The 23120-nt window shown below is 36.5% G+C and overlaps 1 protein-coding gene across 3 annotated transcripts in view; it reads right to left on the bottom strand.

The window, feature by feature from the left end:
- Positions 1-11072: 11072 nt before the first annotated feature.
- The window catches only part of MGAT4C (MGAT4 family member C), a 495362-nt gene continuing 483314 nt past the window's right edge, over positions 11073-23120 (bottom strand). For 2 of the 3 annotated variants that reach the window (XM_074825419.1, XM_074825420.1), the window contains 3 exons: positions 19419-19574; positions 14717-14864; positions 11073-12832 (listed from right to left, as the gene is read on the bottom strand). In XM_074825419.1, coding sequence (XP_074681520.1) covers positions 11676-12832; positions 14717-14864; positions 19419-19574 — 1461 coding nt within the window. In that variant the 3' untranslated portion in view covers positions 11073-11675. Of the gene's footprint in view, positions 12833-14716; positions 14865-19418; positions 19575-23120 lie in introns of those variants that run through there. The other variant, XM_074825421.1, reaches the window with a different exon arrangement.

Here is a 23120-nt window from a genome sequence, read left to right as displayed (position 1 = left end):
GCTTGTCTATAACAATAGTTAGCAAAAATGTAGCAGGTGACATGAATGAAATTAAAGAGAATTTATTTACAGGATTTCCTTTTTAAGATAGATAACCTAATAGGTGATGACTATTTTGGGGGGGGGATTTTCTTATGTAAAATCATAAAAGGCCAAAGAAGAACAAGCTGAACAAAGACAAGACATAACACCTGGGCCCAGCTTGTGGCTGTGATATTATTGTACTTTATGGTCTTGGTAACTCTGCTTTATTTCATCTGCTTGGATTAACACTTTTTTCTTTATCTCTCTTGATTTATTGTTTTTATGTCTTTAGATCTGACACAATAAGATTATTATATGTGTTAATACAGACACTAAAGTAAAGGGATTATAAATATCTCAGCGGCTACAGACAAGTGCTTAGTCATTAATTACACAGTGTCTTCTTTCAATCTGAATCACATTAGCTCAGATCCCTCATCTATGCCAGCATGAGCACAGATATGGACAAATGGTAACTAAACTAAAAGCAAAATTTTTATTTCTCACTTGGTTATAATCCATATTTTATTCCTCTCTTTGATTCATTACCTGACTCGCTGCACAGATCTGACTGTACCAGCACAGTGCAGGGAAGTGGTGGAAAGATAGGAACAGAAGTGGGGCAGGATCATAAAGCCCTATTTTCAGTTTAGAGGAAATGGTGGTAACTGATTTTAATTAAATTTTGCATAACTCTGAATAAGATTGCTTAAAAAACATCAGTATCAACAGTATTCTGTTTTCATGGCTATTGTCTCAAAGTGCTGTCACTAAGACTAGTTTAATGATTAGAGATAATTTCCAAATTAGGATGTGATCAAAGACCTGTTGAAATGAAGGCAGACACTCCCTTTAATTGCAGTGGGTTTTGGATTAAGTTTGAGATATGTTAAATTATAGAATATTTTGGGAGCACTAGAAATATCTGAGTCATCCTTTGCTTTGTTAGTGACTGTCCCCTTCTTAAGTCTGATTCCTCTTCAGTGGCTGTGGAATTGCTACCTTCAGGCTCGAGGAACATTTTCTGCTCTGCCTGTTTCGATGTAATCCAGCGTGCCACCCTACATGCTCACTACCAAAGCATGGCAGGGCATTCCAAAGGAAAAATGTCCTTCAGTAACACTGCTCTATCAATTCAGGCCCACTTCTTTCTGTATCCTTTCTTTTGCAGTAGTGAAGAAAAAAAACCAAACAAGCTCAATTTACCAGATGAACTGTTTCTTACAAATAGTTCCCATTGATTAAAAAAAAAGAAAAAAAACCAACCTCCAAAGAGAAGTTGTTAGCATGTCCTCATCTGGATTCCAGTACAGTCAAAAAGCAAAAAAAACCCCACAAAAAGCAAAAAAACCCACCTCTGGTTCATAACAGGCAGTGATTGCTTAGACACAACAGAAAACTAAAAAAAGCAGCTGAGGGAGAAAAAAAAAAGGTGCATTAGCACTTAGGAATATGTTGCAAATAGCAGTGTGAGTGCCAAAAACTCTGTTCTGAGGTGCCATATGGAAGAAGAGATCTGTTTTCCAACAAAAGGGATAAAAAAATGAACAATTCTCCTGAAGGCTATAAACATTTTTCCTAATTGTTTCTTTGTGTCTCTCACATTTTTTTCTGAAAACTTCAGTGAACTGAAGCAAACAGGGAGTACAGAAATAATTCCTGATTGTGAGATTTTATGTCATTAAAGACCGAAACCTGAAAACTGGGTCTATTAACACAAGTGCAGTGAAGGCAGTTAAGCTACTGAGTGCAGCAACATTTTAGAAGTGTGAGACAAGCAGAAGCTCTCATAAAAATCCTAGTAGATGTACACCTCATTTATGAAATTATGAATTTTATCCTTTGGAATAAAGACTGTTTTGGAAGAAAGGTGCTTTTCTATAGCTCATACTGGGATGAAGAAGGAGGGAGGAGGGTTTGTTCCAGGTTCTTGAGTTCCAAAGTTTCAAAATTTTGGGAAATCTGCTTTATCACTTGCTTTTGTGAGAGAGAAGGGAATTTAAATCTCTGGTTTCTTACTCTGAGTTAAACTAAAGATCCTGTTCCCCTTAAAAGGCTTTTGAGGCTATTTTAATAATCTTGGTCTATTTAATTACACCATTAAATTGAAGAAAATAGATAAAGAAGGAAAAAAAATAAGTATAGCTTTTGTTTTTCAAGAAGTATTGGAAGTAGTTATTTGCACCAGGTTAATTCAGATAAGCATCTGGCCCACAAACTATCCTGGCACAGACGAAGATTTGTCTTTTTTTATGAACTAGGAATTTTTCCAAGACGTCCTGACTACTGGGAGCAGAGTGTCTGACCAAAGTATGCTCACCAGATGGTAGATGTTTCCATGTGGGTAAATATTAAAAAAGTCTAAATCTATGCAAACTGGGAAGTCAGGGTGGGAAAGGTTTGCTGTTGTTTTTCAGTTTTAGTCGCCTCTGCAACTAATAAATGTGAGGAAAAAAAACAAAAGAAAGCTGAATTTAGTGGAAAAAAAGAGAATTGTCTCCTAATTTGTCACAGGATCGGACCTATTATTAACGACTAATCTGGGAAGCCTTAAGAGTTAAAAGCTTTAGAGTTACAAGCTTTTTTTTTAATTTTATTTTTTCTTTTCTTTCCTTAATATCTTTATTACTTTGCTATTCGAAAATTTGCTGCACTAAAATGTGATAGCTCCACAAATAATAGCAAGAAGGATTGTTTTGTGGGGGGAAGGAGATGTGATAAAAAAGAAAGCCTATTTTAAGGGCCATCTGAAGGCTTTGTCCAACCAGTTCCCTGCCAGCCACTACTGCCTGGTGGGGCAGGAGCAGAAAGCAGCATGGGGCAATGTCACTGGTGTGCCAGGTCCCCAGCCTGTCAGAATATTTAACATACTGATGAAAGTAGGTTTACACCAAGACGCTGCATTGAGCAGTGGCTTTGCTGAGCTCTTCTCTTCCACCAGCTCCATTGTTGGGGCTGTAACTTTAAGCAAAGTGAGGAGAGGGGAATACAACAAAAGCTGGCGAGTGGTAAGGTTTTAAACCACTATAGCTGTTGGCTGGCTGTATACGAGTTGGAGGCCTACAGTGCTATAATGCACATGCAAGGAATCTTCTAAGTGATGTAGCATGCCAAGTTTGGCTCCACTACCCAATCTCAGCAGGAGTAGACACCTCCCTAACTTAAACATCTGCATAAATGTTTGCTGGGTTAGTAATTTTTCCCAGATTTAAAACCACGTAGGCAGCTAGAGCGTACATCTACACAGCATGGTGTAGTTCAACCAGAAAGCAAGCTGGTTTACATGACAGAAGATTTATAGCTGAAGTGGCATAGCAAAATAGTGCAAAGTTAATAGAAAAGTTCCCACTAAGTGCAGTGAGCTTTAGATCACGTATCCACAGAGGCACATGAAATGGAAGAAATGTCACAGTGAAAAGGCAGGGCAGCAGGAGAAAATGTTCTTTAGCTTTCTTTGTACTGAACTTGAAATATCTAAGACAGCTTCTAATTCTCTCTCTAATGCTCCGCTCTCTACCAGAAACCTATTGCTTACAATGCTTTTCCATTTGTTTTTTCATTGTGTGTGTGCCTGCAGTGAACGAGGGAGTAGCAAAATCTAGATATGTAGGCAGTGATGACAGAAATAGGTGATGTATAAATACAACCAAATTTTTCCCCCTCCACTCCTCAGGAAATCTCTATTAATTTAAATAAATAAAAGCAAGTACTAGCCATTAATTATCAAAACAATGACACATATTGACCAGAATTTTACAATATTTTTTTCTTTAGGACAGTGGAAAATACCTGTTTAAACTTTAATAAGCATTAAAACATAAAAGTTCATTGAATTAAATGCATACAAACCTGATGGAGATCTGACTTAGTTCTGTGGAGCTGATGGAAATATATGACATAAAGAAACCGGGTTTCATGAAGCAGAACTGGAGAAATTTCTTCTGCTGCTGGCAGAAACATGAAAGTTTGGGAAAGGGAATTTTTCCAGTAATACAGTTTTAGTTGTGCATTTTTTTCTCACAAAGTCCTGAAACAAAGATACTCTAGTGTTTTTGAGAACAGATAAATGCTTAAATATACTTTTATGGCTTAAATACCTTTTCTTAAATATGCTGTAAGTACAATGGTAGAATCCATTTTCATACCAGAATACACGTGGCTCCTAATCCCTTGTTCTAAAAGGTTTATGCTAAAGCGATTGAAAAGATCAAATATGTTTCCTCACTTTAAAAGAGAAAAAATAAGCTTTCAAATAGAAAAAGACATGAAAAATATTTTATCAATAGTTTATGTTCAGGGTAAATATATTAATTGTAATCAATATTCATGAAAAGTAACATCTGTTTACGAAATACATGCAACAACTTGGCAAGAGATATTACCCTAGAGATTATATTCTATGGAATTGGCATAGTATCAGAAGAGAGAGTGATTAACTGTAGAAAAGTTAATGTTCAAATTATTTCTGACACACTGCTTTGATCAAAAAATGGTTTCTCTCCTTAGCCAGGGAACTTTAAGTCTTTGGTGCAGAAGGCAGCTATATATGAGGGTTTTCGCAACATTTTATGAATGCATTTATGCACATACATGCACACACTTACCTAAAAAGCCTTACATGACTTTTTGGGTTTTTTTTGTGTGCGGAGCAGTTAACACAAACATGCTTGAGCAAACATTTTATCTCCTTTGAGGGAATATATTCCATATCTCATTTTGAATGCTTAAAAAAATGGACCTTTGAAAAAATTTGCTGTGTTGTGTCATTTATTCCCCAAATGTAAGAGTTTCTGAATAAACTAGAACTACCCCTTTCCAAAAGAAAAATATGAGTGTGCAGATGGGAGTGAGTTGAAGTATCAGGAAGAAGGAGGACCACATGTTGATTTTAATATACAATTTTGAGGGAGAGAAGACACATACGGAAGAAACGGCATCTTTGAAAGGCAGGAGACAACCACTAGAGAGAAGACCTGTTTGGTTTGGTTTTTTTTCTTCCTTGAAAGAAGTTATTCAGCTCTGTGGAGGAAAGAAACCTGGCTTACTTTGCAAATGCAAAACCAGACTGCTGCCAGGAACCATTTACAGGAGTGATTAACAAAACCAGTTTGCTTTATGCGATTGTCACAGAAGTAAAAAAGTATGCATACAGTTTTAACACAATCAAATAGTGCACCCTTAGAGTTATACGGCAAAAAGAGAATTAGCACTTCTCCCTTAAAAGGGTGCCTCTTTATAGCATGCTTACTGTCTTCTTAGCAGATGTGGCATTTAAATGTAGTGAGCAATGGACAAATGAAGGAAGTAATTCTGAGAAGTAAATGACAGTAACAGTCCCAGTTTCCTGAATGGAGGTGAAAGTGGTTTGGCAATATTTGCCCAACATGATGTTCATTTATTCAGTATCGAGATTAAAGAGCGAGGGAGGGAGTGCCTGCGTGTGCTGGTGAAAGTTAACACAAAATTAGAATAAAGTTCCAGATGAACTGAAATGTCCCAAGTGGCATCAGCACAAAGCAAGGGACTTTCAGTAGCAGCAAATGTTGGTGTAAGGGTCTAACTTATGCCTTAAAATCTCTGCTCTTAGTGGTGCAAGGTCTGCTAAGGAAAAAAAGCCAAAACATTTTAAATTTCAGCTCTAGACTTCAGTTTAAGAAGGAACTCTAAATCCAGGTTATCAGAACAAGGTCAACATACATTTGAGAAAGCAAAGCATACAATAATTTGCTGTCAACTTTCCTTTAAAGTATGCTTTTTCCTCTTGGGTTATATGCACTTTTGGCCCAAGTTAAACAAATGAAAATATGGTATCTACAGTTAAAAGAAAACTGAATAGTACTGTGCTTAAAGAGAAGGGCATTAGGCCAAAGGGTCTTTTCATATCTTACATCTATTTCCAAAAATATTACAGATACTGTAGCAAGGATAGTAACTGCACCTTGTTAGATTTCCACCCCCACTCTGGTAGACATAAGTATCCCAGTGCTGCAGTACAACAGGCTGGACAGACAGCCAATATTGTTCTTTGTGTACCACATCAGTGTGCGTGCCCAAGGCAATGCTTTTGAAAGCTGAATCTATTATTTTTATTGAGACAGCAAAAAGAGCTGTTCTAGGGGCCATCACATTTGCTGTTAAAGGGTTAGTACAATGATGATACCCTGACAACCAACCACCTTTAAATGGTAAGTTAGTTCAAGAGCAATCATACAGCAGAAATATATACACATAATATTTATTTAACCTTTTCTTGCCATCATGGTATTTTCATCTTTTCTACTTAAATTGCTCAAGAAGAAGATGAAGCCTGATCACAAAGAAACCTTTGAACCTTGTTTTAAAAGTTAGAAGTAGGTCTTTTGCATAGCACTTATTTTTTTTCTGGTAATGTCTTTTCTTGATGCAGTTATCTAGGAAGAAAACCCACTTTAATAACACCAAGGGAGAGCCCTAGAAACTGAACACTGTGCTTGTGCTGTTTTTCAAAAAATGGTACATGTCTGTTAAGAACAGGAACATTTCATAAAGTACAAACACAGTACCTTTCAGACTGAGAATTCACATCCTGAGATTTCCATGGCTGCTAGGCAGGTTTTCCTGAACTGGCAAAAGCAAAACCAATGTTAATGAGTAAATAGCAAGAAAGAGGGAAGGCAGCTATTTAACCAGATGAATGGAGGAAATGAGCATCAGCTTTTGATGTTCAGCTTTACTCATTAAATGTGAAACTCTTACATAAGCCCAGCAAAGGGCTGGCAAAGGGTTTAATTAGCAATATAACTCTACTTAATGTACTTTCAAGTTCTACGTGGAATTTTAGGAACCTTTTTACAACTGTCAGGACAAAGTGGAATTTTATTTGAGAATTTGTAGTAGGTAGTATGACAGTTAAAAAACATCTAGAAATGTGGCTGAAAAATAGCCTAGTATCTGCCCAGATGCCAATTCAGTTTTAGCCAATTTAACAACAAACTATTATTATGGAAATGTTATTGTAATTAATCTTTCTCTGTACTTAATTTCATTGTTAAACTAACATAATAAATAATGCTTTAGAGTCAAGGTGGACATTAATATTCCTTATTTTAAAGCTGAACAAATTATTTTCATTGAAATTGCAAGGTAGTATTTATGAAGAAGATACTGAACATCCCTGCTGTGAAGAGTGGTGGCTGCTAATAAATTATCTGTAAAGGTTTATACATATTATGTATTTTTATCTAGATCTATATATATTATATGTAATCATGCAAAAGAAACAGATCTCCTGTATCTCTAATTATCTAGGAAATGAACGTTTATGCCAAACCACTTGCATAGCCTCTCACCACAGCCAGTAGAGAGAAGCGGATCTTAGCCAACCATTGTATGCTGAGATGACTCTGGATGTGCTCCTCTTTGTTTCCATTTACAGCAGAAGCAGAAATCTAGCCTTAGTCTACATGCCTGCTGCTAAAGGTGACATAGAATGTATTTACTGTGACAAAACTAGTAAAAGAGGCAAGAACTTGGCAAATGCCGTCCAGAGATACCAAAATACAACTGTTTGGAGACTATTTGTATTTCAGCCTTCCAGGGTGCCTAAAACTAAAATGAAAAGATAAGAAAAAATATTTATATTAAAAAAAAAATTTTACAAAATCAACACTTAGTCTTTTATGATACATAGTTCAATCCTGCTTCCACTAAAGGGAATAGAAGTTTTGTAGTTTCCATCTCCAAGGACTAAGGAGAAAAGAACAAGGATTAAGACCCTTGTTTTACTTTATCTGAAAAGCTGATGGAGTGGTGGAGACACTTCAATCTATTTGTCTTTGTATATAGAATATGACATTAAAATCACTTAATTTTTCATTATAATACATCTGTATTTTCCACCTGTGTTTTTCAAAACATTATACTCTACCATTTGAGGATATGACACTACTTGAGCTCATGATATGTGATCTGCATTACTCCTCATAACTTAAAACTTATTGAAATGTAGCCTAACAGAACTGCAAAATTAACATGAGTAGTAAGAACTATCACTTCCATCAGAATCTCTGAAATACTTCACAATGATTGAGGATTGCATTTGTAGTTTTTGAGATCGTTAACCATGTTTTTTTTTCCTTTAATAGTTTTCCAATATGAAATATCTTCTAAGTTGTTACAGTTTGCTGTTTATTTAACTTTTAATAATTCAGTAATGAACAAGTTCCCAATTTCCCTTTATAAAAGCAAAAACATTAGTGTCTAACACAATAGAATACTGATCAAAGAGCAAAACAGAGCATCATGTTAGAACACTGATCCAAAAATAACACATTCATATAGCACCTTAGTGAATTATCTTTATCAGAGTACATATAGCAAATATGCTAAAACTGTTTTGCTTGAAAATCACTGTCTTCTGGGTTTGTTTATTCTGCACTAAAGTCTCAGTTCTTATTTTAATTCACAGTGAGTAATATTTTACTTCCCAAGAATTCCCTGTGTCAGAGGGATTACACTATGTGAAGCAAGATAGTTGACAAACTGGCTTTTAGTTAAGAAAAGATAAAAAGACCCAGGGACATTATACAGTGAGGAATCCCAAACAGTGCCAATAGGAACAATACATGCATGTTAGTGAAGAATTGATCCCTCAGTGTGAAGACCACAGTGTAGTATTTTCAGTATTGGCATTTCAGTATGAAAATATTGATGTTCAGTCCACAAATGAACCCAGCAAATACACACCAACAGAACCAACTGTGTACACCAGTGAACAGAGCTTTGGGACACTGCCAACCTTTTGCTTCATCAGTGAAAAAAAAAGAAAATCCAAACTTTGAGAAGTAATAGTGAACATGTACATGTCTGATTAAATATTTTCAGAAGTGAATCATTTTTCTTAGCACATGAAGAAAAAAATGTATCTTCAAAAATATCTTTCTGTCTGAAAACCGGTTATCACTGATTTTATGTCTTTTTTTTTTTTTTTTTTTTTTTTTAATTTCCAAAATTTGGCAACCTTTTTCATGTGAGTGAGTTGGATAAAATGCGTATTCTGTGAAGAGGAGCTGGGACCCATGCACTAAGGTGAATGCTCAAAACGCTAGCTTACAGAACCGTGTTCTTGCCTCTCCTGGAATAAACGTATTGTCAATTATTTTTTCCAAATCAACTAAAACAGGAAGAGTGGTGCACACCTCTCATTCCCAGCACATGCCACTATCCACACCCAAGGAAAGCATCCTCTGAGGGCCTTCACTTCACATTTGTGGGTTTGACCCTCTCAGACTGGTAACATGCAGATGAGAGTTCTCACTTCTAAGCCATGATATCGAAGATGAGACTCATTACTACTGTTGTTTTAAAAAGGAAAGCAGTTTTGTTTGGCTCCTAATTCAAAAATACCATTTAAATTACTTCAGGCTTATGTTGAGACCATTTAATTTGTACTAGCTGTTCACACTGTATATGGTTTTGATTACAAGAACATTTTAAACCTTGGGATTGAGTATATTTTCCATTCTAATTTAGAAGTTTGGTTTGGACATACTGCATTTCTGAATAAAAGTAAAGGTAATGTTCCTAGTTAAGCTAGTTATGTTTGCTTTGGCATTAATAGTTAAGATCAAGAAAAGGAAAAATAGAAGAATGACAGTTCATTAAAAAAATTGGTGTTGACTAATGAATAATTATCAACTAATTATTTGATAATCATGGATGATCACTGTCAAAAAGCAAGTCTTTCATAAGTATTTATAACCATTTGAGATTATAATATATTTTTAATATTAAAAAATGTTTTCCATTTCAGAATGAACATGTGCACTGTTTTTAATCTATTTTACTGAAAATACGTATACGATGAATAGAGCTTTAGGTGCGTATTAACGAACAAAGAAACAAAACCTTTATTTCAGAAGAGGATGCTTTTCTGAATTATGTAGAAGCATATATCAGAAGATTTATTTTAAAATGTACCTTACCTCTGTATTGGGGGATTTACCAAACCTGGACCTGAATTTATCAGGATTTATGAACCAGGAAAAGCAATTGTATTGCTGTTTTCTGTAGATTTTTGAATAATTTACCCTTCTGAAATTGCCATGTTAGGTTTGGATATACTGAATACAGTAGTTAGTTCACTCTTGGTCAGTGCAGGCATTCCTGAAATTTAATCCTTGCCTTCCAGGTTTGAGTAAAACCCATACATGCAATTAGATGATAACCACAGTATTCATGAGATTGACAATACAGTGTTCATCTGTGTCACATTTGATACTCATGTATTTCTTAGTGTGTCTACTGAGAGAGTCCGGAGAAATTCTTAGAGGAAAAACCCCCATAGATTCTGCTAATCCAAATGTAATGCATATAGTATAAATCATCTATCTATACAGCCTCCCTCTGTGATGCACTACAAGCTGAGAGCTGACACTGAAGTAATGATAACTGAGGGAACTTTTCTACTTATTGGTTAAAGCCAGGCAAAATAAGCTTTCAGGGAATAACCAGAGGCAGCGGAAAGATGTCTACAAAAGTAACATGATCAGAATTAGAAAACTTAAGAAAAAAAAAAACCTGATTTAGAAACATATTGATTTTTCACTGAATCAAGATTCTTCATTTTGTGTCTGCTCTGTTGGCTAGAGATCATCCAGGAAAGACTGGTGATTACATTCACCTCCAACTGATTAACCGGGTACACATTACGTTTGTATCATACATGGGCTGTACATGTAGACATGGAAGGCATAACATTTGTTGGAAAGCATGTTGTAATATTCAGCTACGTGCAAATTTCTCAGGGGGGGTTCTGCATATTGTGAAGGAACATAAAATGTTGAAGCTGAGATCTGTTAAGATGCCTGTCTAAGAACAGTGTTGCCCTTGAGGTGCTTGGGTTTAATAGTGACATCTGTACTCAGGCAGAATGCTTGCTTACTGTGAGGCATTTTGTTCGAATAAGGAGAGTAAATTGGTCCCCTAAATATTACAGAATCCAGGTAGTGCTTGTTTCAGTGAAAGGGCCCAAGAGAAAGAACAAAGGATATTTGTTGAGACAGAATAACAGATGCAATTATCTATTTTTTACACAGTTGTCATGTCAGATTTATAATTTTACATACATTCCCTTTTGAAAAGAAGTTGCAATGATTAGCCACACAATTTTCTTACAGTGCTTAGAATGAAACTGCCACTTTCAGGACAGATTTCCTTGTCACAACTGCCTTTAAAAGAAACATACCACCAACTATTGTACAAATGCATACTATGAAAACATTTTAAATTTATATGTGCGTAAGGTGCAATCCAATTTCTTTTCACAACATACTGGTCATAGCTTTAAACCTTTTGGTAATTATAGGATGTTTTGTTTTGTTCTGTTTAGTCCAGAAGATCTCTCTTACAGAGAAATAATAAAAAAAGGGGTTCAGGATCTCAAGCAAGGTTTTAGAACTTTGCATTTCTTATAAAATTCAAAATTTTCAACAAAGTGTTTGTATATTGCCTGGCCAAACTAGTAAAAAATAAATTGCTTTGCTTGTTTTGTGATTTCCCCAGATTTTCTGTGTCTCTAGTGAAGAGTTGGAAATGTCAGTTTTTCTGGGGAATGGCACCAGTTGGGACCCAGGTGACTGTATGCACTCTGTACCTTCTCAGGTGGCTTTGCTTTATTGATTTGGTGTTTGAGAAGTCCAGATGCTAATGCTCCTAATGATCAGCCATTCTTTTTGACTTTTGGTAACAAGTATTCTCATGCAGTTAATATCAAACAGAACTTTGTGCTCTACATCTGTTATTTCAAAATTCCCATTTCTGAATTCCCCTAGTCTCAAGTAAGTAGTACATTTTCTCCCTTTTTTACTCCCTACAATCTTTTCTCCTACTTCCAGGGCTCCATGATGCAAAATGTCATTTTGCCGGTCTTCAGTTCCAGTGACAACTTTAATTTTACTGATTTTAATTGGCTTTTCAAATACAATCCCATAGAAGTCTCCAGTAGAAGGAGCTTTGCCCCAGAAGTACTCATCAATGCTGCTGTAAGCCTTGCTTGCCTCATAGTTTTCAAATACATTCATGTTGGTGTGCAAGTTTGCAGGTGGGTTGTCAGGGATATCAAATGATTCCTCTTCAAAATCATCATCCTTTAGCTTGTTTTCAGCTCCTTTGTAAGATGAGTAGTATCCCATGTGCTGGAACAGAGATGGCTTAAAACGTATCACTTCCTTTTGAGCTAACAACCCACGAAAGTGGATGAGCAGCCAATCGCAAGGCATTTCTTGGTAGAACATCAACAAAAAATGGGCCAGGCGTGGGAGGTCATGGGAGTGGTAAAGCTTTCCAATGTACCCCAGCTTGGAGAATTCTAAAGTTACCCAGTAGGATCCTTCTCGTGAGGTAATTACTTTCTTAACAGCAGTCAAAAAATTCTTTGAACAGCGAACGTCATCTTCTAGCATCACATAATAGTCAGAAAGATTAGCACAAAAATTAAGAAGGAAAGCATAATCTACATTTTGTTTGGATCGAAACTTCACACGGTCCTCTGGGTCATTGTAATTTCTCTTGAGGCCATCCAGTACAGGATAATACTCCTCAGGGACGTGAATAACTATTAATCTGCCTGCAATTATGTGATGTGCAAATTTCTGTGAAATATCTTGGACCATTCCTTCACACCAGGCTGAGTCAAAATCTGCCAGCTGCACTACCACTGCGATTTCTTTGAGTTCCTCATAACTTGACTGCTCAAATATGGACTTGATGGTCTCAAGCAAGTAGTTTCCCTTTTTCCGTTTCACAGATGATAGCCCAATTGTAAGATACCCTGTACAAAAGACAATTCAAACAAAAACTTGAGTATCTGATGTTGGAAACTATTTTGCCACAAAGCTATCCTCCAGAGCTGTGCTTATATTAAATAAATCTTTTGAATGGTGAAGACTGAGAAATTTACTATGTGAATTTATTAAGCTACATGCAACAAAAGACATTTATTGCCTTTTCATGAAAGAAGAATCATATTGCATGCAAATAGACATATGGAAACTATTGCATTCAACATTCACTTAATAACTGCAAGGAATGGCATGGAGCGGAAAAAAGCCAAAGCAATGTGCATGTATATGCCTGGTAGAGGAAACCACATAGACAATGATAAGGCTGTAAAATCTGCTAAAAGAAAAGGGATTATGAGATATAATTCAGACAATATTTTTAAAGGAACTATGAAATGCAGCACAAAAATGTGAGCTATAGATTAATTGCCAAACTTTTATCATTGTAAGCACTCTACAAGACTAGTTACACTTATGCATAACTTTATTGTTTTATGAATGTTGCATGGATAATTTTTTTCTGTATGTTCATTTTTAACTGAATCTGTCCAGTTTTTCCTTGCTAATAATTCTTCTTCTAACCCCCTTTCAGGACTCATTGAGCATGTTACAGGGAGCTCCCTCCTGCAAGATGTAATTTAGATATTATTTTAAAGTAGAAGAGAACTTACTACTGCATACCTGTGCTTGTATAAATAATTTTTAATGCTGTTACATCTTTCCAGGGAGAAATGCATCTTAATTATATGGGAAGAATTTTCATCTCTGCTGTTTTGGAGTCACTGCCACTGCATTTTTACCAGCAGCCCAAATATTTTTTTTCAGATATTTGCTAATATATCTCAATTTTTCTAACTTCCAATGTAAAAAATGTTAAGACTTTATAACTGATAGGGCATACTTCAGTTGAACCTACTCCAACTTTCTTAAAATATTGTGGTTTGTAAAAGACTGCTCTGATAAAGTGATTCAGAGTTTCCCTCGAGGCTTAAGTCTGATCAAAATGCAGTTGTACAAGTGAAGTACAACCCTCTGAAGCCATTTATGCTGACTATAGAACCCCAAATTTCTCAAATCTAATTTGAACAAACTTTACTTTATAGCTTTCTATGAAGATCAACAACTCACAGATTATTTTATTTTACCTTCTGTGCTTGGACTTCAGAGCCTTGTTTATGTTTGTGAAATGATTGATTTGGAACCCAAAGGACACCTGTCCAAAAGCCCTAGCTTTATGAAATATGGCCATATTTCACTTCAAGATGAAAGTTTTGAACCCTGCCTGAAGTCAGAATAACTAGATAGTCCATCTGTAGATGGCTGTGAGAAGAATCCTCTTTACTGTCCTCGTAATAGCACAGTTCACCTCCCTTGTTATCACAGCTAAAGGAACAAGGAGATCCATTCACAGCTGCTGGACTGGCAAAACAGGGGACCTAGCTACATGATCCCAAGCATACCTTAGACTGGATTTACTGGCTACACAGACAGAGGCCCACAGTATGGTCTCAGAGGGTGGTTACAGACCATCACCAGCACATGCCTTGCTCCTGCTTTCTAAATCATCTCCCTCTGGCCTTGGGGGAGATCCACAAAAATATGCTCACACAGATCATCCAGGGGCTGCCTGCAGGATGACTACAAGCCAAGAATTTGGTCAGAAGGTAACCAGGCTGTGGGGCAGTCACTGCTAGGGCTGAACTAGCAGCTGCCCAGGAACTGCCTATGCAGATAGAGCAACCTGTCCCACTAACTCTCTGAGATTGTCACTGATTAACTCAGCCCCTCTTGCCTAGAAATACCACAGGGACTCTATGGATTTCACCCATTTTTAAATTACTTCATTTTATAACATTCAGATTGCAGTTACTTACTTTTCCTTGGCAAAGGCGTGCCAGCTAGGTAGCGATAGGAAATGTTTATAGATCCTGAGAAATTAGACAAATCTTTAAAAGTGTGAACATAGCGCTCTGGGTTGAGCTGGTGCGTGGCTGTTTCTCTGATTAATTGCTTGTCCCCTTCCTATTAGTGAGAAAACAAAAAGAATAGGAGAGGGAGAGAGACAGAGAGAAACACATTTGTGAATGCCAGCCAGAGAGGAAACACGGACAGGCAGGTTTCCAAGAATAACATTTTTCAGTGTCAGCTTTTGTGAAAGCATGTAGATGTCACCTCATTTTTTCTAAAAACCCATTACTGAATATCATACATTTTTGGCTACAGAAAATCTACCATAACCCTTCAGATTATGGTAACAGGAAAAGGAAAAAAAATAGTATTTTGGACCAAAACTCTGGAAAGGTTGCAAACACTAAATTATTGCCAAAAATTCTGCAGTATTCAAAATAGGGATAAGAAAGCATCAGTCAGCAACAGATGAGATAATTTTCATAGATGGAGAAGTGGGGGAGATTTTTTGAAAATGTTTTCAGTGATTAAAAAAGCTACCAAAACTGTTGCAAAGGAAAGATGAAACTAGATCCTAGCATCTGGCTCATTTTGCCAGTTTTCTGAGTAGCTCTGACTCAGATCTGTGATAAGAAGAAATGCATGTGATCATCCACACAGCCAAAGCTTTCTCTGGATTTAGTGAACACTGTTTGATGGTACAGAAAAAAGGCAAATTTATCACTATGCCTCCTTTCCTGCCTCCTTCTCCTGTCTTTTTCTTCCAAGAGGCTTCCCTAACTGTAGTAAAGTTGCACAAGGGAAGGAGTGGCTTCATCAGCAGTGCCCTATTCATAAGCTCAGTTGGGTCTCAGGGAAAATCAGTTTCTTAATCCTTAAGAAAAGGGAAAATATCTAACAGGTTGTAGTGTCATGAGACTGAATTTAAAGGAAGGAATGCTTATTTAATTTACATGGCTTGATTCTAGTCTGATGATAGGCCAGTGTATGAATGAGTTAATTTCTTCTGATGTGTACAGTATGTTGATGCACTAAAAACTTCCTGATCTGTCATTAAGTGGGAGCATTGTGCAGCAATAGTACTGCTGCTAACAAGAACAACCATGGAAACAGTAAACAGCACTCATAGTTAATGGTATAATTATTCAAAAATGTGTCAAAGATGTATTTTATAGCACAAAGAAATATTTCTGTAGACTGATCCTAGGTTCATTTTAAGTTCATTATTTTTCTTTCATAGAAGTAGTAAATAATCTACCTCTGAGCTTAGTAAAGATCTTTGGCAGACATCCAGGGACATCTACCTGCACTGTTATGCTCTCTTGATCTGCATTGTCTCTTCAGTCATTTCTTTCTAGTGCTGCTCTGCTACTCTGCATTTGCTCATAAGTTATGAGAGGAAGGTTTATGTTGATCAGATGCCAGATTAAAAGGTAACTCAATGAGCTAGGAGGAGAATGCATCAAAACTTCAGGAGATTTTCCATGAAAAATGTCAAATGGAAAAATAAATAGGCTGGTCCAAAAACTTTCTTTTTTTAAAACAGCCTTCTTTAATGCCAAAACATCATGTGTCATTGGTTCCAGAATGGAGCACCAAAATTCTTTGTTTTGTAAGAAGGTTTTGGAATGGAAACCCATTCTTCTGAGGTTTTTGTACATAAAAAGTTTCAAAATGTTTAGAAATAGGGAATGTCAGGACAAAATGTTTTGATTTTAACAAGGAAAATATTTAAACTAACCACAGAAATGTTCCTTTTATTTATTTATTTATTTTTTCCTCTTTAAGAAATGCCTTTTGTGGCTAACAATCTTTTTTTAAGTTGCTGTTTTCATTTTGTTGAATAAAACCCAAAACTGAAATAATGGATTTTTCAAAAAATTTAAAATCTGGTTCTTCTACCTCTGACTACTATGCAGAGGTCAGTGAAGCTGAAGAGCTTGACTAGCTCTCTTTAGCTGTCATCTTTAATTTTTTTGTATGATGTTTCTGGCTTTCATTTGTTACCTAACCTCTGACTTACATTCCAGTGTTTGCTGGAGCTTGGGAGGTTCCTGTGGGTGCCATGGGGTGAAGTGCCAGAAGTTCTTTATTCTTTAGAGAGATACTCTGCTCCACCAAGGATGTTGTGTCAGCTACAATATTGTTTTCATAGTGCCCAAAATAATGATTAGTATTCATAGAAGTGTGCAGAAGGCATGTTTCACTTACAGTTCACTTACAACTCAGAATATGTATTAAAACATCACTGCATATGTTGTGATATCTGGTTATATTTAATGCAGTATGTCTTCAAAATATTCGATCAGATGTTCACACACTGCAGATGAAGCACCTTAAACTGCTCTGCTGACACACGTGCATCAGCACTGTCTGATATACTCCCTATCAAACATACTTAAGCAGTCTTCCCAGGTGGGCCCTTACTTTCCATTTCCGCAGCAAATGCCCTGCAGAAAACAGTGAAGGGATTCTTTGGACATGTGAGAGTCTCTGAGCAAAAAGGAAAAGTTCTCCTCTCCCTTCTTTAGATTTGCCACAATGAATCTCACTTTGATATTCTAATGTCTTGGAAAAGGTCACTCATCTCATCTTAGATCTGGTGAAAGAGATACCAGCCCTGCATCCCTTTGCACAGCCTGATGCCTGAGACTGGGAAGAGAAACTCAGGGTCAGTTGCCTTCCTCTATCAGTTACCTTCAGGAGATACTCCAGCAGGAGACTTGTTACAATGAGAAAGTCAGAGGGCTTTCAGGGCTCTGAGGATTTTCAGATTCCCATTCCCTGAGGGGAACTGGTTAGTCTGCTATCCTTGAAAGCTATCCCCAAGCGTATCTCTCCTCACCACCAACACTGAAACTGCTCATCTTTTACCTCAGCAGAGAAAACACACCAGACAAGTTAATGGATCTGTCAGACATGGTCAAGAAAGTTGAAAATAAAAATAAATAAATCAAAAAGTCAACAGCTTAACACATTTGAAAAACACTTGATGGACCATAAAGTATCAAGAGACCCGGGAGAACTGTCAGGAGACTTGGCAAGACTTGGATGAGAGCTACATGAATGCAAACATGCCAGAACTGAGATGAGAGAAGCAATGAGAGAGTGAATTTCTAAAAAGGGGGGGAAAAAGAGGAAATTAAAGAGTAAGACAGTGAGCCATCTGGGGAGCTGGCAAATAGGACAGGAAAAGATTTCAAAAACAAACCAAGAGGAACACATTAGCAGTGATAATAAAAGCACTTTCAGAAACATCTGGGGGTCTTTGAAGCAATTAGTAAATGGAGAAAAAGCATCAGGGAAAATACCACTGGGAAAAAAAAAAGGTGATAAGCCAGGTCACATTCAATCACAACCAAGAAATCATGAATAAATAAAACATAGTGCAAAATCTTAGTGCAAGTACTGTTAGAGAAAGCAGTATGTCTGTAATGGAGTAACATGCTAGAAGCATGGGTTATCTTTTCAATGGTTTAAAAAGTACTAGTCTTAATAATATTGTAAATATTTACAATATTGTTATAAGTGATGTTATAAGTAAAATATTTTAAATTAAAATCACTAGCAAGTTACCTATGGTTCTGATAAATTAATGTAAGGATTTCACTGTTTCTTTCACACTTTTCACATCCAGCTGAGACTGGATTCACCATTCAGAATATTGGAAAGCCCATACGGTCCCAGTTTGATGAATCAAAGGGTGGCATAGAGGATTAGAAAGCCACTCAGTAGTTCAATCCAAGATCAAGAGGACTGTGAAATCATATCACAGTGTTACATATACAGTTTAGTCATTTTACTATTTGCAAGCTCCAGTTATTAAGCTACAATGTTCTTTTACTGGGCGCAGTCCAACCTCTGAAGAAGTAGAAATTCAATCCATTAATCAAGTCTTTAGGATTTACTTGACATTTATCACTGAGACACCCATAGGTTACATATAAACTGTAGAGTTATGTTACAATGTCAGTAGCTTACTTGTTGAAATTCCTAACATAAATCTTTACATGAATCTTTTTCACAATCATAAACTTACACTAGGTATCATTTATGTCTAATTGTTAACACTGTAGCACTGAACCCACCAGATTCAAATCTGAGATACAGAAAGTGAGAAAACCACAAAATAAAAGTACTAAAAAGAAATTATTCATGCAAGGAGCTTAAAATATATGGAATTAGTGTAAGTTCTCTTCTATAATTGTATTTCTATAATATTGTTTAATACAGTATTCACACATGAGATTTGCAGTGTCAACTGAAAATTGAGCTCCTAGCTCACATGAATATTTCAGATGTAGGCAAATTTCAACATTAAAATGGAGGGAAATCCAGAAGTATGGAAAATACAGGGGATGTTTTGACTCAAAGGAAGGTAACTGATGGAGATACCTCCATGTTTTGGTACATTCATTATCTCCCATACTTCCAATAGACAATGACATATTTACTTCTGTGAAAATGACTGTTAGGGTCTTACTGACACAGCCTGTGTGCAATATATATTGATAAGATGGCTTAATCATAAAGGACACATTTGGAGGATACTTCATTGTTAATGGTACACTAACAGGTGAAATTGCAAGAATTATGAACTTTACTGCTTAACTATGGATGTGTCCTGTTCGTTGTTCGAGGATCGTTTCTTCCATCTAAGAAACTTACCAAAACATAGCTGTCTTCAATGTACAAGTTCATGAACAGCAAGCAAATGACAAGGACTCCTAAGAATGACACTGCTGATCGTTTCCGCAGGCATCTCATTTTATTAAAATATTTCAAGCTGTGTCTCATGTGAAGAAAGGCATACAGTAGTGTCACCTATGAAAGAAAACCACAGTATTACAAGAACTGCCCATCTGATAAACATGATAACAAAACAACTTACCTTCAGATGTAGCAAATCCTTTCAAACATGCATATACTATACGCTTTAAGGTGGAATTAATTTCATTTAATCATTGTCATCGTCAAGTTTAATATACAATTCTATCCATAATTTAAGCTTCCTTTTTGTCTTTTTTTTTTTTTTTTTTTCAGTAAAGAAAAAAGCACACTTTTTCCTACCCATTTTAAGCTAGAATTATGATGTCACTGTGGCAGGAGTGCATGAGCAGTTCAGTTTCCCATGTATAACTGTCAGATCCCAACCTGATGGTGAGGGATGATGTTGTGCATTGTTGCCCTGTGTACCCGTGTCTTGTTCCAAAGACAGCTCAGGCCAACAGGCGAGGAAGAATCTATTGCATAACTCAGTATTGCCAATAGGAGAATTCTGGATACCAGAACTGCCAGGCACAAATGAGGTACCTTCCCTGCAGTGAGAAGGCAGTATCAAGACTGTGCAGCATCCCTTAGCCTTAGACCTCTGTACTGGAATGGAATAACTCTCACTGGAGGTGTCACTTTCTCCAGGAAAAGAAAGGTGGATGTCTACCTTAGACCAGACATTTCTAAGCAAATTATTGGGAAGTCCTTAGTGCCCCAATTAGATTAACCAGACAAAAAAGGTTGGAATAGAGGATCAGAAAGCCACTCAGTAGTTCAAATTAAGATCAAGAAAGAGCACTGTCTAGGCATATCACAATGTTACATATTCAGTTTAGCCATTTTACTATTTAAAAGAACATGAATGCTGTTCTTGGCTACCAAATCATAAGCATTAACTTGTGTAGGACTACATGTGTTTGAACAAGATCTGGCCACAAACTAAAGAAACATACTCCAGATTGGACTGCCCAAACTTTGAGGGATTCTTAACTAAAAAGTAGATTATATATGGCTATTGTCCATAACAATGTCTGATTTTCTATCAAATTTAATATATAGAAGTCATGTACAAATGGAGAGTTCAAAGGCAGCCTATATGAAGTAGTAAATAGCACTGCATGTGCAGTGGTTAAACCCTGCATTTGAATACCTTCATTTCTGAAAGTGCTGAACATCTAAACTGACACAAAATAGCCCAGATTAGGAGTTCCATAAAAGATTTATCATGTCATATAGAAAGGTTTCTGGCCAAATAACAAAAAACCCTTCCAAGTGCAAAATTCAATCTATATGTGCTTTGCCAAACTGATTAAATATATCTAGCAGTCTAAAATATGAGTCCATTAAACTCTAGAGAACAGGGAGGCAAATACATCAGGTATTAGTAACACAAATGTTTAACTGCAAGGTTTTGTACGTATAGATTCAAGATGAAATGCAGTAAATAGACACTGGTTGTACACAGAATGATTTTAAAATCACTATGTTGAGAATAAGAACAACTTACATGTTGCATAAAGGAAAAAAAAAAAGAATTAGTAACAGTATAGATTTCTGTCCCTATTTATTTGAGGTTGGGCTGAATTGCAGCAGACTGATTATGCTAAAGCTGAAAAAGCCCAATGTAGCTATTTTTTAAGTTACAGCAATGATTTCCTTTTCCTTAATATCTAATGAAAATAAACATCAGGAACGAGCTGTCAGGGCCACGAATCTCCAAACTCTTGCCCTGCCTGCACCTGTGACAGCACAGTGGTTGCTGGGTGTCTGTGGATTTCAGCAGGTTGTTGTGGAAATGCAAGATCGCCCCTGTTTTAGGAAAGACCATGTTACACATACAGTTTGGGTTTTGGTTTTGTTTCTTTTTTTTTTTTTTTTTTTCCCCCCTCTTTTTTCTCCCAGTATAACTACTGATTTTCAAAGCAATACACTCTTTTAAAAACTTATCAGAGGATCACTGGGTGGATTAAATACTGACACTTCTCAGATAATGGCGTGAACTAGCCTGACTATTGAAAATTCAAGTCGTCTGAGTCAGAGTGCTTGCAGCCACTGGCAGCTTCAGGTGTAGAGGTGTGCTACAGCTGCACATACTGATTTTTTTCTTTGGAAAACATAAATGTTTTTTCAGTCACATGATGACTGTATATGCCATATTTGCTGACTGGACCATGGTATTACATAGTTCCCTCATCTTTGTGCTGAGCAGCCTGACAGAAGTCCTTAAGGGTGAGGAGGGGAACTTAAAACTGTATTTGCTGCTCATATTATATTAGTTTTTCCCCACTGCAGTTTTCATTAGTTCATTACTAAATTGGATTAGGAATAAAAAATGAGGGAATTACGTGGGTGAGACTGGAGGAACATAGGACTGTCATTACTAAAGCTGATGTACAGAAAGAGAAGAGCCCGGTATGGCCACCATTCAGAGGAAAACATTTGCATTTCTTGTGTTGTTTTCACATAAAGTGACATGAAGTGACATTCCTGTTTTACAGCCAGAGTCCATGAAACAGTTGAAAGCAAAACACCATTCCAGTGAGGTTTCTTTGTTCATAAGACCTATTGGTAGGTTCATACCAACGGAAGGCTCCAATTAGGATGCGACCAGTTATGGACCCCGCATCACAGAGGAGGCACTGAGGCCATCACTAACGCCAGATAGCGCGGACGCGCACTTGCGAGCTTTCAACCTGCTCCTAAACCCATTCCTTCCAACCGGGTACTATTTGTTGTACTTATACTGTAAGGCTTTACCTAAAAATGTGCACAGGCTTATACATATATACATACAAAATTGCTTATATCTTCCTAGAACTTCTGCTTCTTGCAGCTCCATTTCCAATCTGTAACATTGCATTGTGGAACACTACGCAAGTGAAATTTGCAGGAAAAAAAGGTAAATTTTACCTTTTTTGTGGGTGGTGTCAGTCATCTTTTGAAAAACAGCCTCAGACCTTCCCACAGTGAGACCCCTGATGTTCTTTAAGACAATTTGAGCAGAATAGTCACCATTACTCAAAAATAAGACTTTGATATTGAAAAAAAGGCTTCAATTCATAATTAAATTCTGAAGTCACAGCTTTGCTTGAAGATTTTCTGCCTTCATTATCCATGCACAATTAAGTAACTATCCGGGTGGTATAAATGCAATTTGTTTCATAAAGCTGGCATTAAGCAGTTAAATGTAATAATTAATAAACATGCATGAATTGTAAATCTTTTCTTTTCTAAATGAGATGTATTGTTTTCCTCAGTCTCTTCAGAGAGAACTCTTAACACCTCAGATCCCTATGCACATGTATGTGTTGCTATCACACATACATGTGCAGTTTACACAGCAATATGAAACTGTAACTATTTCAACTTTCTTAAATGGTAAATCAGTGAAAAGGCAGTGAGCTAAAAAGTGCAATGACATACCTTTACAGTGTGAAGAAGCTGTTCTTTATAGGATCTGCAGAGGTACGAAAGCTGTGTAAAGGCCAAGACTGATTTTCACATGATAATGGAATGTTTTCTCTTGCAGAATTTGCAACACAGAAAAATTAAAAAAAAATGTTTTAAAAAGCAAATCCTGAATGACCTTCCAGTAAG

This window comes from Strix aluco, chromosome 5, assembly GCF_031877795.1.
Source record: "Strix aluco isolate bStrAlu1 chromosome 5, bStrAlu1.hap1, whole genome shotgun sequence".
NCBI lineage: Eukaryota > Metazoa > Chordata > Aves > Strigiformes > Strigidae > Strix > Strix aluco.
The sequence above is the reverse complement of the archived record's forward strand: the minus strand, read 5'-3'. Positions and strand labels throughout refer to the sequence as shown.